We start from the raw sequence: 12,557 nt of genomic DNA, 5'->3' as shown, positions 1-12,557 counted from the left end.
TTTGTGAATGAAGGTTTTGTATTCATGAATAACGATCATATGCTTGACAATTATCGTGCTAAGTAATTACCAATAATTACCAATCACATAGTTAAAATCCAGGCACAAAAGCTTTAGAAAGATAAATAAAAAATCCATATAACTAAATAGGCTTTGAATATGCTATCAGGGCAGATGATTATATACCTAAAAATGACAACAAACCAGCTTGGTCCTCCCACAACCCGACTTTCTGAAATTTCCAAAGAAAATAAATCCATTAGCAATTAAGAGAAATTTGAGATGTATACAAATCAAAAAGCAAAGGAGCAGAATTTTCAAACCTAATTACACCAGAATCTCAAAACAACCGATGCCCCGGAAATAGCCATGCCCTACTGCTTCTCCTCGTTCCCAATTTGCCCTGAAATGGGGGTTTGACTCATAGTTTGCTCTAGAATGGGAGTTTGACTTATAGTTTGATCTGCAATGGGAGTTTGAGTTATAGTTTGCTCTACAATGGAAGTTTGAATCTTGACTGAATAAAATTATTGATCGAAATCGTTCTATTTATTAATGCTTGTTCAGAGATATAATCATACCAAATAGAAAGACTCAATCCATTGCTAACATCAACAACCCTCATTTCCTACCAAAAAGAACTTAGCTCAATATATTTCTTAGGAAACGATTCTTCGTCGCTGCGAACCATGAACTACGCAACCGAAACAGAACCAAATTAAATAAGAGCACTTTGAGTAAAGAAAACAAAGTTAAATATGTTTTCCATGCAAAGAATCTTTTCACTCTCCGTTCAACACTTTTGATACATTTTATTTAAAATGGTTTCTGGAATCGATTATCTCACAGGGTATTCTAACTCTCTTTTTCATTCATTTCACGCAAACCAATCATACATTTAAAATAGGGCTTGAATAGCCTAATGTAAACTACACGAAAAAAGATTTAGAACTTGGTCTAGCGGCTGAAAAGAATTTGTGCCTCCAAATACTAATTCTTACCCATAACCTAGAATTTAAAATTAGCATTTTGTGGCATTATGATGTGAAAACCGAAGAGGCAGGAGGCAGCAATGGTACCAAATTACAATTCTAAATCTAGTAATAGAATCCGGTTGATAATTAACCCAGAATATAAAATCTAAATAAGTTAAGAGCAAAAATCACCTCAAATCTTTGCTTCTCTTGTACTTTGGTATTGTGGAGTTGACTTGTAAAAGGTAGATAAAGTCCTGAAAATCGAGAATGAAAAGCATTCTTTCAGTTAACCAAAAGGCATTCATAAACAAAGTGAGACATGTAAACAAAAAATAAATCTTGGAAAGTAGACATAAACAAACCTCAATCACAATTACTTTAATACATTTGGATACAAAGGAAAATTGAATTTATTAAATTTTGATATAAAGAAAATTAACTAATGCAGGAAGAACATTTGTGCCTCAATGGCGTGAGAAGTACTCAAAACAAACTTTGTGATGTGCAAACAGAAAATGATCATGCTCTCCAACCTAGTGCAGGAAAAACATTTGAATTCTTCCATGATATCCATGTTTTGCACATTTAAATATTTATTTACCAATTGAGGGGCGCCCACCCACCCCTTCTCCCCCACTCGGAAAATTTACCTAAAAACCACATTAATCGCCACAGTTTAAGAATCTAGATTACATTTTTCAAAAAAAAAAAAAGAATCAGCCTTCAATTATTAGCCTAAATATTGATTTGAAAACACAATGTAGCAAAAGAGTTGTTCATTAGCTCATTTTGGATTATAGGAAGTCCATTCAAAGAACTGAAAAAGCATAAATGAAAATGTTGATGCACAAAATTGGGTCGGGTTTACGTTGGTTCAAGATCGACTCGATTTTGTCCATCAACATTTGGCACTGTCTGTGGGAATTGACACGAAAAGCTATGTCGGTTCTCTCTACTTTTACATCTCACCACCGTAAAACCCTCACAACCTCCACTGTGAATCTGCAAAAACCCAAGAACCAAACACCTACAGAGTCACTGCAAAACTCATGTCTTCCGCTCCAGCTCCTAATCACGACAGTAGCAATGGAAACACGACAGAAACTCGCTCTCTTCTCTCTCTCATGGTCTCACCTGGGATCACAGCACGAGGCCGATCTCCGTCGTCGAGCAGGCCAAGACAAGTTTGAGAACTAGGAGCTCTTCCTCTAGTTTCCTGTGAAGGGGATCAGAGTCGAATGTACCAAGCTCCAGCTTCATTTACTTCGATGTCAGCGTCGTCGACGAGCAATTCCCTTTGTTTACTCGAAACGCCGCTACCACGAGTGAAATTGGGGGACTCGAACTGTCATCACCACTCAACCTAGAGACGCCAGCGTTGAAAACTGGCTAAAGGCATTTCTCTGAAACTGCCGCATAACCACTGCTTGGAAAACCCACGAAGAAGCTAAGTCTACTTCTAATTCACCAACTTGTTTATTATTTTATTAGTTACATGAATGCGACACTAACTTTTACTAATATATATAGCTCTCTACATTCTCCTCTGCCAAAATTACAAACACACTGCAAGTTTTTAAAAACAAACTGTATCCACCCAATTCCATCTGCCAAAAGAAAAAAAAATCACCTTTACTTTTTCCTTTTCAACAAACATCATTATGTTTCTCAATATCATCTATTTAATATTTTATTATTATTATTTTATGATATTTGTTACAAGATGTCGACCACCTCCTTTTAAAATAACATAGTGACTCATGGCACACTACACAATGCAAGTATACAGATTTATGTTTATTTAAAGATTTTATTATGATGATAATCTTTTGTCGCATCATTACTACTATGCCAACACAGGCTGCTAATACCACATACCATGTGCGTCCATGCTTGTCATCATAATACGACTCTATCATGATTATTCCCCAAGTAGGAAGTCTAATACATCACATATTTTCACTTTTCATTATTAGGGCACGGTCCACACTCCATAATACAAAGTTACATATATATACACATACTTTATGACACGCCCCGATCCAAGAATCAAGAATCAAGGCGTGCTCCCGGGCCGGGATGTGACACTTTATCCCTATAGTCATCATGTGTAAGACTATTATACTCATATTGTTTTCCATTACTTTTCACTAGTGACATATATTTAGCCCAAGTACTTGTGCAATATTTATTCACTACCTAGTGTCATGTGATTGCCCTTAACAATGTCATATATGATACAAATCATTTACCACACATCTTAATAAATTATTTATGTGTAGTAGGCATAAATTGGCAATTTGATTTATAACTTTGTTGATTGATTTATTAATTATGCATTAATGTATTTATTGTCATGAATTATTGAGCAACTAGCTATAACAATCAACATTGTTGTTGATTAAAGAAGCCTACCGACACTATTGATCAGCCTATAGATCACCGAGCCACATGCTTATGGTGACAAAGATTTAGTCCGAACGATGATCTCTTGTCTGATTAAACACCCACTTGCTCGGACACCTGCTCATTTGGACACATATGTGCTTAGACACCCATTCGATCGGACACTTACGAGATTGGACACCCTTGAGCTCGAACCCCGACTCACGAACCCAATTTGTGGACCCAGCTCACGGACCCTACAAATGACACCGACTCAAAAACCCGACTTGTGGACCCAAGAGTTAACTCATAATGAGCGCACGCTGACGTCGAGTGCATACTCGCAACAAGGAACGCCACGAGCCAAGCCACCTTGCAACGAGCTGGAAAACAAACGCATAAGAACACAAAGATATATCCTGGTTCACCTCAAGTTAAGGCTACGTCCACACTGGTGTTAATTCCGTTTCACTATGTAAATTAATGTTGAATATACATGAAGGCTATAAAGGCAGTGTTTGCTCTCCTGTTTTCCCTGTCTATTTCCCCGCTTGTCCAGTCTGAGGGAGCCCTTTTATAGAATAAGGGTTTCCTCCCCTCTTACATGAATCATGGGCTAAGTAATGAAGCCCAAATACTGAGGCCCAATATATAGTACAACAGAAGTCCCCTAAGTCTTCAGTCAAAATAGTCTTTTGGCTGGAGGCTTCAAATCCAATCCATATGCAAGCTGAAGTGACTAGATGTCCAGAACTAATACTTGACATGAGACGTTGCTTAACATGGAGCAATACTCAGCTAGAGGTAGCACACGTTGTGAGGCAGCTCAGCTAGAGGCAATGCTCGCAACGAGGCGGTTACTTTGCCAGAGGCGGTGCTCATTATGAGGTGGTTCGACTTGTAGCGTTCTTCATTATGAGTATGCACTTGACGTCAGCGTGAGCTCATTATGAGTTAATTCTCGACATGACTCAGATCCGCTTGTTGGGTTCGTATATGGGTCTATGTGTCGGGTGAATCTTTTGGCTGGAGACTTCAAAACCAAACCATGTGTAGGCCGAAATGACTAGATGTTGTCCTGAACCAGTACTCAACATGAGGCAATGCTCAACGTAAAGTAATATTCAGCTAGAGGTATCACACGTTGCGAAGCTGCTTGGCTAGAGGCAATGCTCGCGGCGAGGTGGTTGCACGGCTGGAGGCAGTGCTTGTTGCAAGGCGGCTCGGCTCGTGGCGTTCCTCATTGTGAGTATGCACTCGACGTCAGCGTGCGCTCATTATGACTCAACTCTTAGGTCCACAAGTCGGGTCTTTAAGTCAGGGCCATCTGTAAGGTCCGTGAGTTGGGTCCACAAATTGGGTTCGTGAGTTGAGTCCACAAATTGGGTCCGTGAGTCGGGATTCGAGCTCAAGAGTGTCTAATATCGTAAGTGCCCGAACGAATTGGTGTCCAAGCTCGCGGGTGTCCAAGCACATAGGTATCCAAATGAGCAAGTGTCTGAGCAAGTGGGTGTCCGGTCAGACAAGAGATCACCAGTCAGACTAAATCTTTGTCACCATAAGCATGTGGCTCAATGATCTATAGCCTGATCAATAGTGTCAGTAGGCTTTTTTAATCAACAACAATGTTGATCGATAGAGCTAGTTGCTCAATCATTACTGACAATAAATAATAGTATAAGCATGAATGCATAATTAATAAATCAATTGTCAAAGTTATAAATCAAATTACCAGTTTGTGCCTACTACAAAAATAATTTATTAAGTTATGTGGTAAATGATTTGTATCATATATGCCCTTATTAAGGGCAATCACATGACACTAGGTAGTGAATAAATATTGCATAAGTACTTGGGCTAAATATATGTCACTAGTGAAAAATAATGGAAAACAATCTGAGTATAATAATTTTATACATGATGACTATAGGGATAAAGTATATGTGTATATATATGTAACTTTGTATTATGGAATGCGGACTATGCCCTAATAATGAAAAGTGAAAATATGTGATGTATCAGACTTCCTACTTGGGAATAATCATGATAAAGTCGTATTATGATGACAAGCATGGACGCACAAGGTATGTGGTATTAGCAGCCTGTGTTGGCATAGTAGTAATGATACGACAAAAGAGTATTATCATAATAAAATATTTAAATAAATATAAATCTGTATACTTGCATTGTGTAGTGTGCTCTAAGTCATTAAAGTTCATTCCAACATTTAAATAATGAATATAATATTCAAAAATGATTAAAGCTATGTTATTTTAAAAGGAGGTGGCACACCTTGTAACAAATATCATAAAATAATAATAATAAAATATTAAATAGATGATATTGAGAAACATAATAACGTTTGCTGAAAAGGAAAAGTAAATGTGTTTTTTTTCTTTTGACAGATGGACTTGGGTGGATACAATTTGTCTTTGAAAACTTGCATTGTGCTTATAATTTTGACAGAGAATAATGCAGAGCCATATATATATTAGTGAAAGTTAGTGCCTCACTCATGTAACAAACATAATAATAAAATATTAAATAATAAACAAGTTGGTGAATTAGAAGAAGACTTAGCTTCTCTGTGGGTTTTTCAAGCAGTGGTTATGCGGCAGTTTCAGAGAAATGCCTCCGACCAATTTTCAACGCTGGCGTCTCTAGGTTTAGTGGTGATGACAGTTCGAGTCCCTCGATTCTACTGGTGGTAGTGACGTTTCGAGTAGATGAAGGGAATTGCTTGTCGACGACGCCGACATTAAGGTAAATGAAGTCAGAGCTTGGTACATTAACTCTGATCCCCTTCACAGGAAACCAGAGGAAGAGCTCATGGTTCTCAAACTTATCTTTTGGCAGATGGAATTGGGTGGATACAGTTTGTCTTTGAAAACTTGCAATGTGCTTGTAATTTTGAAAGAGGAAAATGCAGAGAACTATATATATATATATATATATATATATATATGTATGTATATATTAGAGCAAGTTAGTGCCGCACTCATGTAACAAACATAATAATAAAATATTAAATAATAAACAAGTTGGTGAATTAGAAGAAGACTTAGCTTCTTTGTGGGTTTTCCAAGCAGTGGTTATGCGGTAGTTTCAGAGAAATGCCTCCGGCCAGTTTTCAGCGCTGGCGTCTCTAAGTTGAGTGGTGATGACAGTTCGAGTCCCCCGATTCCACTCGTGGTAGTGACGTTTCGAGTAGACGAAGGGAACTGCTGGTCGACGACGTCGACATCAAAGTAAATGAAGTTGGAACTTGGTACATTGACTCTGATCCCTTTCACAGGAAACCAAATGAAGAGCTTCTGGTTCTTAAACTTGTCTTGGCCTGCTCGACGGCGGAGATCGACCTCGTGCTGTAATCCCGGGTGAGACCATGAGAGAGAAGAGAGCGAGTTTCTGTCGTGTTTCCATCGCTGCTATCGTGACTGAGAGCTGGAGCGGAAGACATGGGTTTTGCAGTGACTCTGCAGGTGTTTGGTTCTTGGGTTTCTGAAGATTCACGGTGGAGGTTGTGAGGGTTTCACGATAGTGAGATGTAAAAGTAGAGAGAACCAACATAGCTTTCATGTCGATTCCTAGAGACGGCGCCAAATATTGATGCACAAAATCGGATCAATCTTGGACCAACGTAAATCCGACCGTGAATCACACAAACGCACAAGAACACGAAGATATATCGTGGTTCACCTCAAGTTGAGGTACATCCACACTAGTGTTGATTTCGTTTCACTATGTAAATGAATGTTGAATATACATGGAGGCTATAGAGGCAGTGTTTGCTTTCTTTGCTATTTTGTTTGCTCTCCCGTTTTCCCTCTGTCTGTTTCCCCCCTCTCGTCCAGTATGAGGGAGCCCTTTTATAAAATAAGGGTTTCCTCCCCTCTTACTTGAATCATGGGCTAAGTAATGAAGCCCAAATACTGAGACCAAATATACGGTACAACATAAACTATTCAAGAACCAACCTTTTTTGGAAACCACTGGTTCTAGTCCTATGATCTTTGATTCATTTAGCGAGAACCAAATTAATCTGCAATAAAAAGAAACATGTTTGTTAAATCAACTCAGAAATCAAAACTAATATAGACTGACAGTGAAAAAAAGGTATTCGCACACACATAATGCAATACACACGTGTAATATAAACTTTAGTAAAATACTTTGATGCCATGTGGATCATTGACTGTTCCCTTGAGCCACAATTTTATTTGAATTAATGTACTAAAGATTAATGCTATTTACATTGGAAACGTTGAGTAGATTGTTATATCAAAAGATTTGACCACACAGGTATGCCATGCGGCTTTGGATCGATATTAATACACTTACAAAAAATTATGAAATATTGATTGGTTTATTAATTACGTTAATGAAGATTCTTGTAATATTGTTTTGTTACGTCAGTTTATTACTTAACATTAGTAGTTAAATTTAAGTACATAATGTTATATGATAAAATGATTTAAACTTAACGTTATTGGTAACAGCATACTAAGTTTCAAAAAACAACATCGAACTTAACTAAGTTTGATGTGAGGATTATGTTGAATTTAAATCATGGATCTCTGCTCTAATCTATGCATGACACATAGCATACACATTCTAAAACAAACAATAACAATCACAGACGAACCAACATAGTGATGGCATAAAAATCTCAAGCATGTGGCATCATCTGTCAATGAACAAAAATCAGATGTCTCATGTATTGTAGAGGAATAGATAACTGAGAATTTCATTCACAGAGTCACCACCACAACAACAAAGAATAGAAGCATGAACAAAAACATGCAAAACACATAGAGTGTGTTTTTTGCAGAGAGGTTGTAACACTAAAAAAGCAGCAGATCAGGAGGAAAAAGAGAAATGGAGAGCAAGGTGGTAGCCAAAAGAGATAACCAGAGTTATTAATAGGGGTGTGTGGATAGGGATGTGATATCCACACACCCCATTTTACTGCTCACCTTTTTAATTTTCGGCCGTCGGATCGGATGAATTGAAGAAAATCAACGGACATAAATTATCAAAGGATGTGTGAGAAGTAAAAATAGATGTGTGGATATCACCCCTATTAATATCTTCTTAGCTCTCCTAATTTAATAATTTGGACTCAAAATAAATTCTATCAAATGTCTTTCCGAATCCATGTTTTGAGAAAGATGGTATTGTCCAAGGAGAGCCAGACTTTTCCTTTCTAAAAAAAGAAGGCAACAGCAATCATGAAAAAAAGTGGGTAGAGAATATAAAATTCTACTTGTCTTTTTTTATGGCTTTGTGGATTTGGCAAATGGGTTTTTTTTTTTTTTTTTTTTTTGTTTTTTGTTTTTGTTCAAGGCAATGGATGGCAGCAGGAAAGGGGGAGAGCAGACAGGCAGCAGGAAAGCAAGAAATAATCAAATTGGACTCGAACTTACCAATTTTTTATTCAAATAAACTAAAAAAAGAAGTTGGAACCAAACTAACCTCCGTTTTCTATGGACTTGGATTGTCTGCCCTCCAATTTCTGTACTCTCCTCGTGCCCTCATGTTTTTGTGGTCACGGTTAAACCACGTCAACATTATATATTATTATTTATTTTTATTTTATTATTTTTATAAAAAAATAATATAAAATATTGACATGGCTTAAACGTGACCACACAAAACAGGAGGGCACGGGAAGGGCACCTAAATGGGAGGGTAGAGAATCCAAGTCCGTTTTCTATATGCAGCAAACTGCATATTGTTTTTGCCTTCGTTAGCAACATACCATTGGCTCTGTACACACCAAAAAAACACAGTAAATACCTCATTCATTACTAATAGCCATTTCAATTAATTTATTATTTAGACAAATTTTTCAACGATTCCGAAGCTCAGACAAAAATTGCAAGAGAAAATTGAGATTATATGCAATTGTATGTCAAATAACCTGAAAAATACCATATATCCAATATTAAGTGCATACACCTATAAACTAATCTTTTATTCCATTATTTTCAGATAACTTTTCAGGCAATAATTTCAGGCACTTTCCAATTCTCATCTAGCATGATAAAGACCTTGGATAATTTATTGTGTCCATTTTCCTGCCATCTTAAGTGACCAGAAACTGAAAATTTCTCATCAAATGTGTTAATGCTGCAATATATAGGATGACAGAGAAACTTCCAGTGAAGATTGGTTGACGAAATCGACAGTGTCACTACGCGCCTTTGGAAAGATGTCTTTTCTGGAAACCCTATCAAAGTGTTTAGGATCTGAAAACTTGTAATCGATTATAGTGTGCCTAAAATCAAACAATGACCTTCACAAAAACTAACTCAAAAACCCTAAATCCATAAACCAGAAATTCACATAATAAAAAAAACACTAATTCACAAATTACCTAGTGTTTTCAACCGCGATGTTCACATAATAAAAAAAACCCTAATTCACAAATTACCTAGTGTTTTCAACAGCAGTGATGTGGCGGCGATGGTCACGACGGCAGTGATGGGGTGACAGTGGTGAATCGTGAAGGTCTGAGCTGCATAACGGCGATCGCATGAAACCACAACCACCTTCTCAAATTCTAAAATATCCATCAAATTAGAATGAGAGGAAATCAAATTTGACAAAACAAAAATATAAACTCCACTGATACAAATAAGAAATACATAGGGTTACGAAACACATAGCATGGTTTAGACAACCAATTTGATTTAACCACAAAATGTAATAGCAACCTATTACAATAACATTTATAGCCATTCTATATTGTAAGCATCCCTTTCCTAAACTATGTATATATACATTTTTAGCTTGAAAAAAAATAGCAATCCTCGGTTTTAACCAAATTTTTGAACCACATACGTTGAGTAGGACTCAATAGTGGTTCATAATTATAGACTGAAACGCACAATTACTGAGTTGAAACAAAACAATATTGATTAGTTATTGGTAGTGGAGTTAAACTCTGTTCTCTGTCCGGAGATAATTCGAGAGACAGAAGCTAATTTCAGAGTTCGTTCTTCTCCATGTGAATACCAGATTAGTGTGGTTTCATCCTCTAAGATACGAAAAATGAAGCCATTCAAGCGGTTAAGATATCTAGTACAGATCGTGGAGATGCATAGCAGGAAGAAGATGAAGATAAAAAACTTATTAGTATGAAATGAATCCAATATCCTAATGTAAAGGAAAATTACTCACAGTAGAAATTTTGAAATGGATGAAGTTTTGGCTTCCCTTTCCAGCTATACTTGATTAACTGGGAACCTTTTTTTAATGCAATCAGTGCCTTCATGAGAGAGAGAGAGAGAGAGAGAGAGAGAGAGGAATATTAGCTGAAAAGTATTGCCAAATCACACGAGATCAAAATCTTAAATATATATATGTTTAACCATATCAAACATCATTTGCTGGATTCTACCCAGAGAAAATCACTTCAAAAAGTGGTGGCCATTCTAACAAAACGAACTCAATTAACCCAACATCTTAGTAAGTTATTAATCAGAAGTATTAAAGGATACAGAGCAGATTAATGCATAGCAGTTATGCATGCAAGGAATACATAATGGTTTATTCTTACACTCTTTGCAGCGAACTTGAGCCATTTGGTTAACTAATGACATAAACATAAATTTTTATAACAGTATTAGCCTGCTTCTTCGTCGAAACCGACTTCACAAACACCTTCTTCTTTTGTTTTCAAATTTTCAGAAACACAACAATCAACTACGTTTCCGAGAAAATTAACAAACAAAACAAAAAAAACCTGTTTAATTCAGTTTTCTCAACAACCTGTTGGATATAAGTCAACAATCTGTGATAATTTATATATGCTAATAAATAAGAAATGCAATAGAAACTAACAGAATATAAACTAGACTATGAATTATAAAACAGACAACTTGAAGATCGAGGCTTGCGTACCGCAATGTCCTTGAAACAGAAATTTCGTCCCTACTCTGTGCTTGTAGTTCTACGGACGTCTGTTCCACCAGGATTCAACGATCTAAGTCAGAAATTCCAGCACCGGAAAATAGACTTCTGGCGAATATTAATGTGGTTCTCTCAGTAAGAAGGTTTATGAATGTAGAAGATGAAGTTTATTATTTCTGTGTTCTAAATGCCATGCATATGGATGTATATATAGCAGATGGATGCCTGTTTGCAACAGGTATGAAAATGGGGTGTGACTGTTGGGAGACATCTCTTCAGAGGGGTGCTTTGCTCTGTGTTCAGAAAGAACTTTCAGACTTCATCTGAAAGGATGAGTCTTTTCCTAAAAATAATTACTTAATTCCGAATAATTATATATTAATTATATATTAATTACCAAATAATTATTACACCCCAAAGCCCAACCCCAAGGGTGAGCCCAATTATAGTCTCCAGGCCTATTACTCCAATTACTTTCTTTAAAGGATAAAGCCTTATAAAGTGATAAACTCTTTTGGGAATGGCCAATGTGGGACAAGAAAATTTCTACTCAAACTTCCAACAATACCCCACATTTGAGTTGAAATTTCATTCAAACTCCAACAATGACCCCACATTTGAATGCAAATGTAAATGCAAATGTGTGACTAGGCTGCCTAAAACTGAGAGAGAATAGTCATAATATGCATCGGGTGAAGTGTCTTTTGGACTTGAACTTACCCTAGTGAAAACATATCGGGTTTACTTGGTGACGCAGTGGATGTGGAAGATCTTGAACTGTTCACCGCAGTAGTAAACCAAGACAATATGCTACACACATATCATGGCTGCCACACATATCGAAGATTTCACAACAAGGAACCTATAAGCAGCACTATTATTTGCATATCCAATGAATACGCAATCAATAGTTTTAGGTTCTAATTTCGTTCTTTTTGGTAACGGAACTTGCACCTTTGCTAAGCAACCCCACACTTTAAGGGTTTTATAAGTGGGTTTATGTCCTTTCCATATCTCATAAGGTGACTCGTCAATCCTTTTTAGAGGAACCTTATTCAATATGGTATTTGCAGTAAGTAAAGCTTCACCCCACAAACTGTGTGGAAGCCCAGAACTATTTAACATGGAATTAATCATATATTTGAATGTTCTATTTTTTCTTTCAGCAACACCATTTTGTTGTGGTGTGTATGGAGCCGTTGTTTGATGTATAATTCCATGTTGTGGTGTTTACTGGGAGGGCACACGTGTGAGGTGTTTACTGGGAGGGCACACGTG

General features: G+C 36.8%; 1 protein-coding gene across 2 annotated transcripts; it reads right to left on the bottom strand.

Moving 5' to 3' along the window:
• Positions 1-11,051, bottom strand: LOC114821154 (uncharacterized). Of its 2 annotated transcripts, XM_070812198.1 has the most exons (8): positions 10,548-11,051; positions 9,799-9,877; positions 9,567-9,660; positions 9,069-9,131; positions 7,340-7,406; positions 1,167-1,231; positions 324-463; positions 1-232 (listed from the first exon to the last, which is right to left on the bottom strand). In XM_070812198.1, exons 1-7 carry the CDS (start codon positions 10,639-10,641, stop codon positions 452-454), a joined length of 474 nt encoding a protein of 157 aa, XP_070668299.1. In that variant the 5' UTR covers positions 10,642-11,051; the 3' UTR covers positions 1-232; positions 324-451. The 2 variants fall into 2 exon arrangements, 1 of the variants encoding a protein (XP_070668299.1); XR_003768566.1 differs by lacking the exons at positions 9,069-9,131; positions 9,567-9,660; positions 9,799-9,877; positions 10,548-11,051 and adding an exon at positions 8,838-8,850 and having other exon boundaries at positions 7,340-7,404.
• Positions 11,052-12,557: the final 1,506 nt, after the last annotated feature.

This window comes from Malus domestica, chromosome 14, assembly GCF_042453785.1.
Source record: "Malus domestica chromosome 14, GDT2T_hap1".
Lineage (NCBI taxonomy): Eukaryota > Viridiplantae > Streptophyta > Magnoliopsida > Rosales > Rosaceae > Malus > Malus domestica.
Note: the sequence above shows the minus strand (reverse complement) of the source record. Positions and strands in the feature narration are given on the sequence as shown.

Bases quoted from the DNA above. Each gene is read 5' to 3' on its own strand.
- LOC114821154 (XM_070812198.1), bottom strand. From the start codon at position 10,641: ATGAAGGCACTGATTGCATTAAAAAAAGGTTCCCAGTTAATCAAGTAT. The intron at 9,661-9,798 runs GTAATTTGTGAA...GTTTTTGTGAAG, and splicing joins ACTGCTGTTGAAAACACTAG to GTCATTGTTTGATTTTAGGC. The intron at 1,232-7,339 runs GTTGGTTCTTGA...CTCGATTTTCAG, and splicing joins ACCAGTGGTTTCCAAAAAAG to GACTTTATCTACCTTTTACA.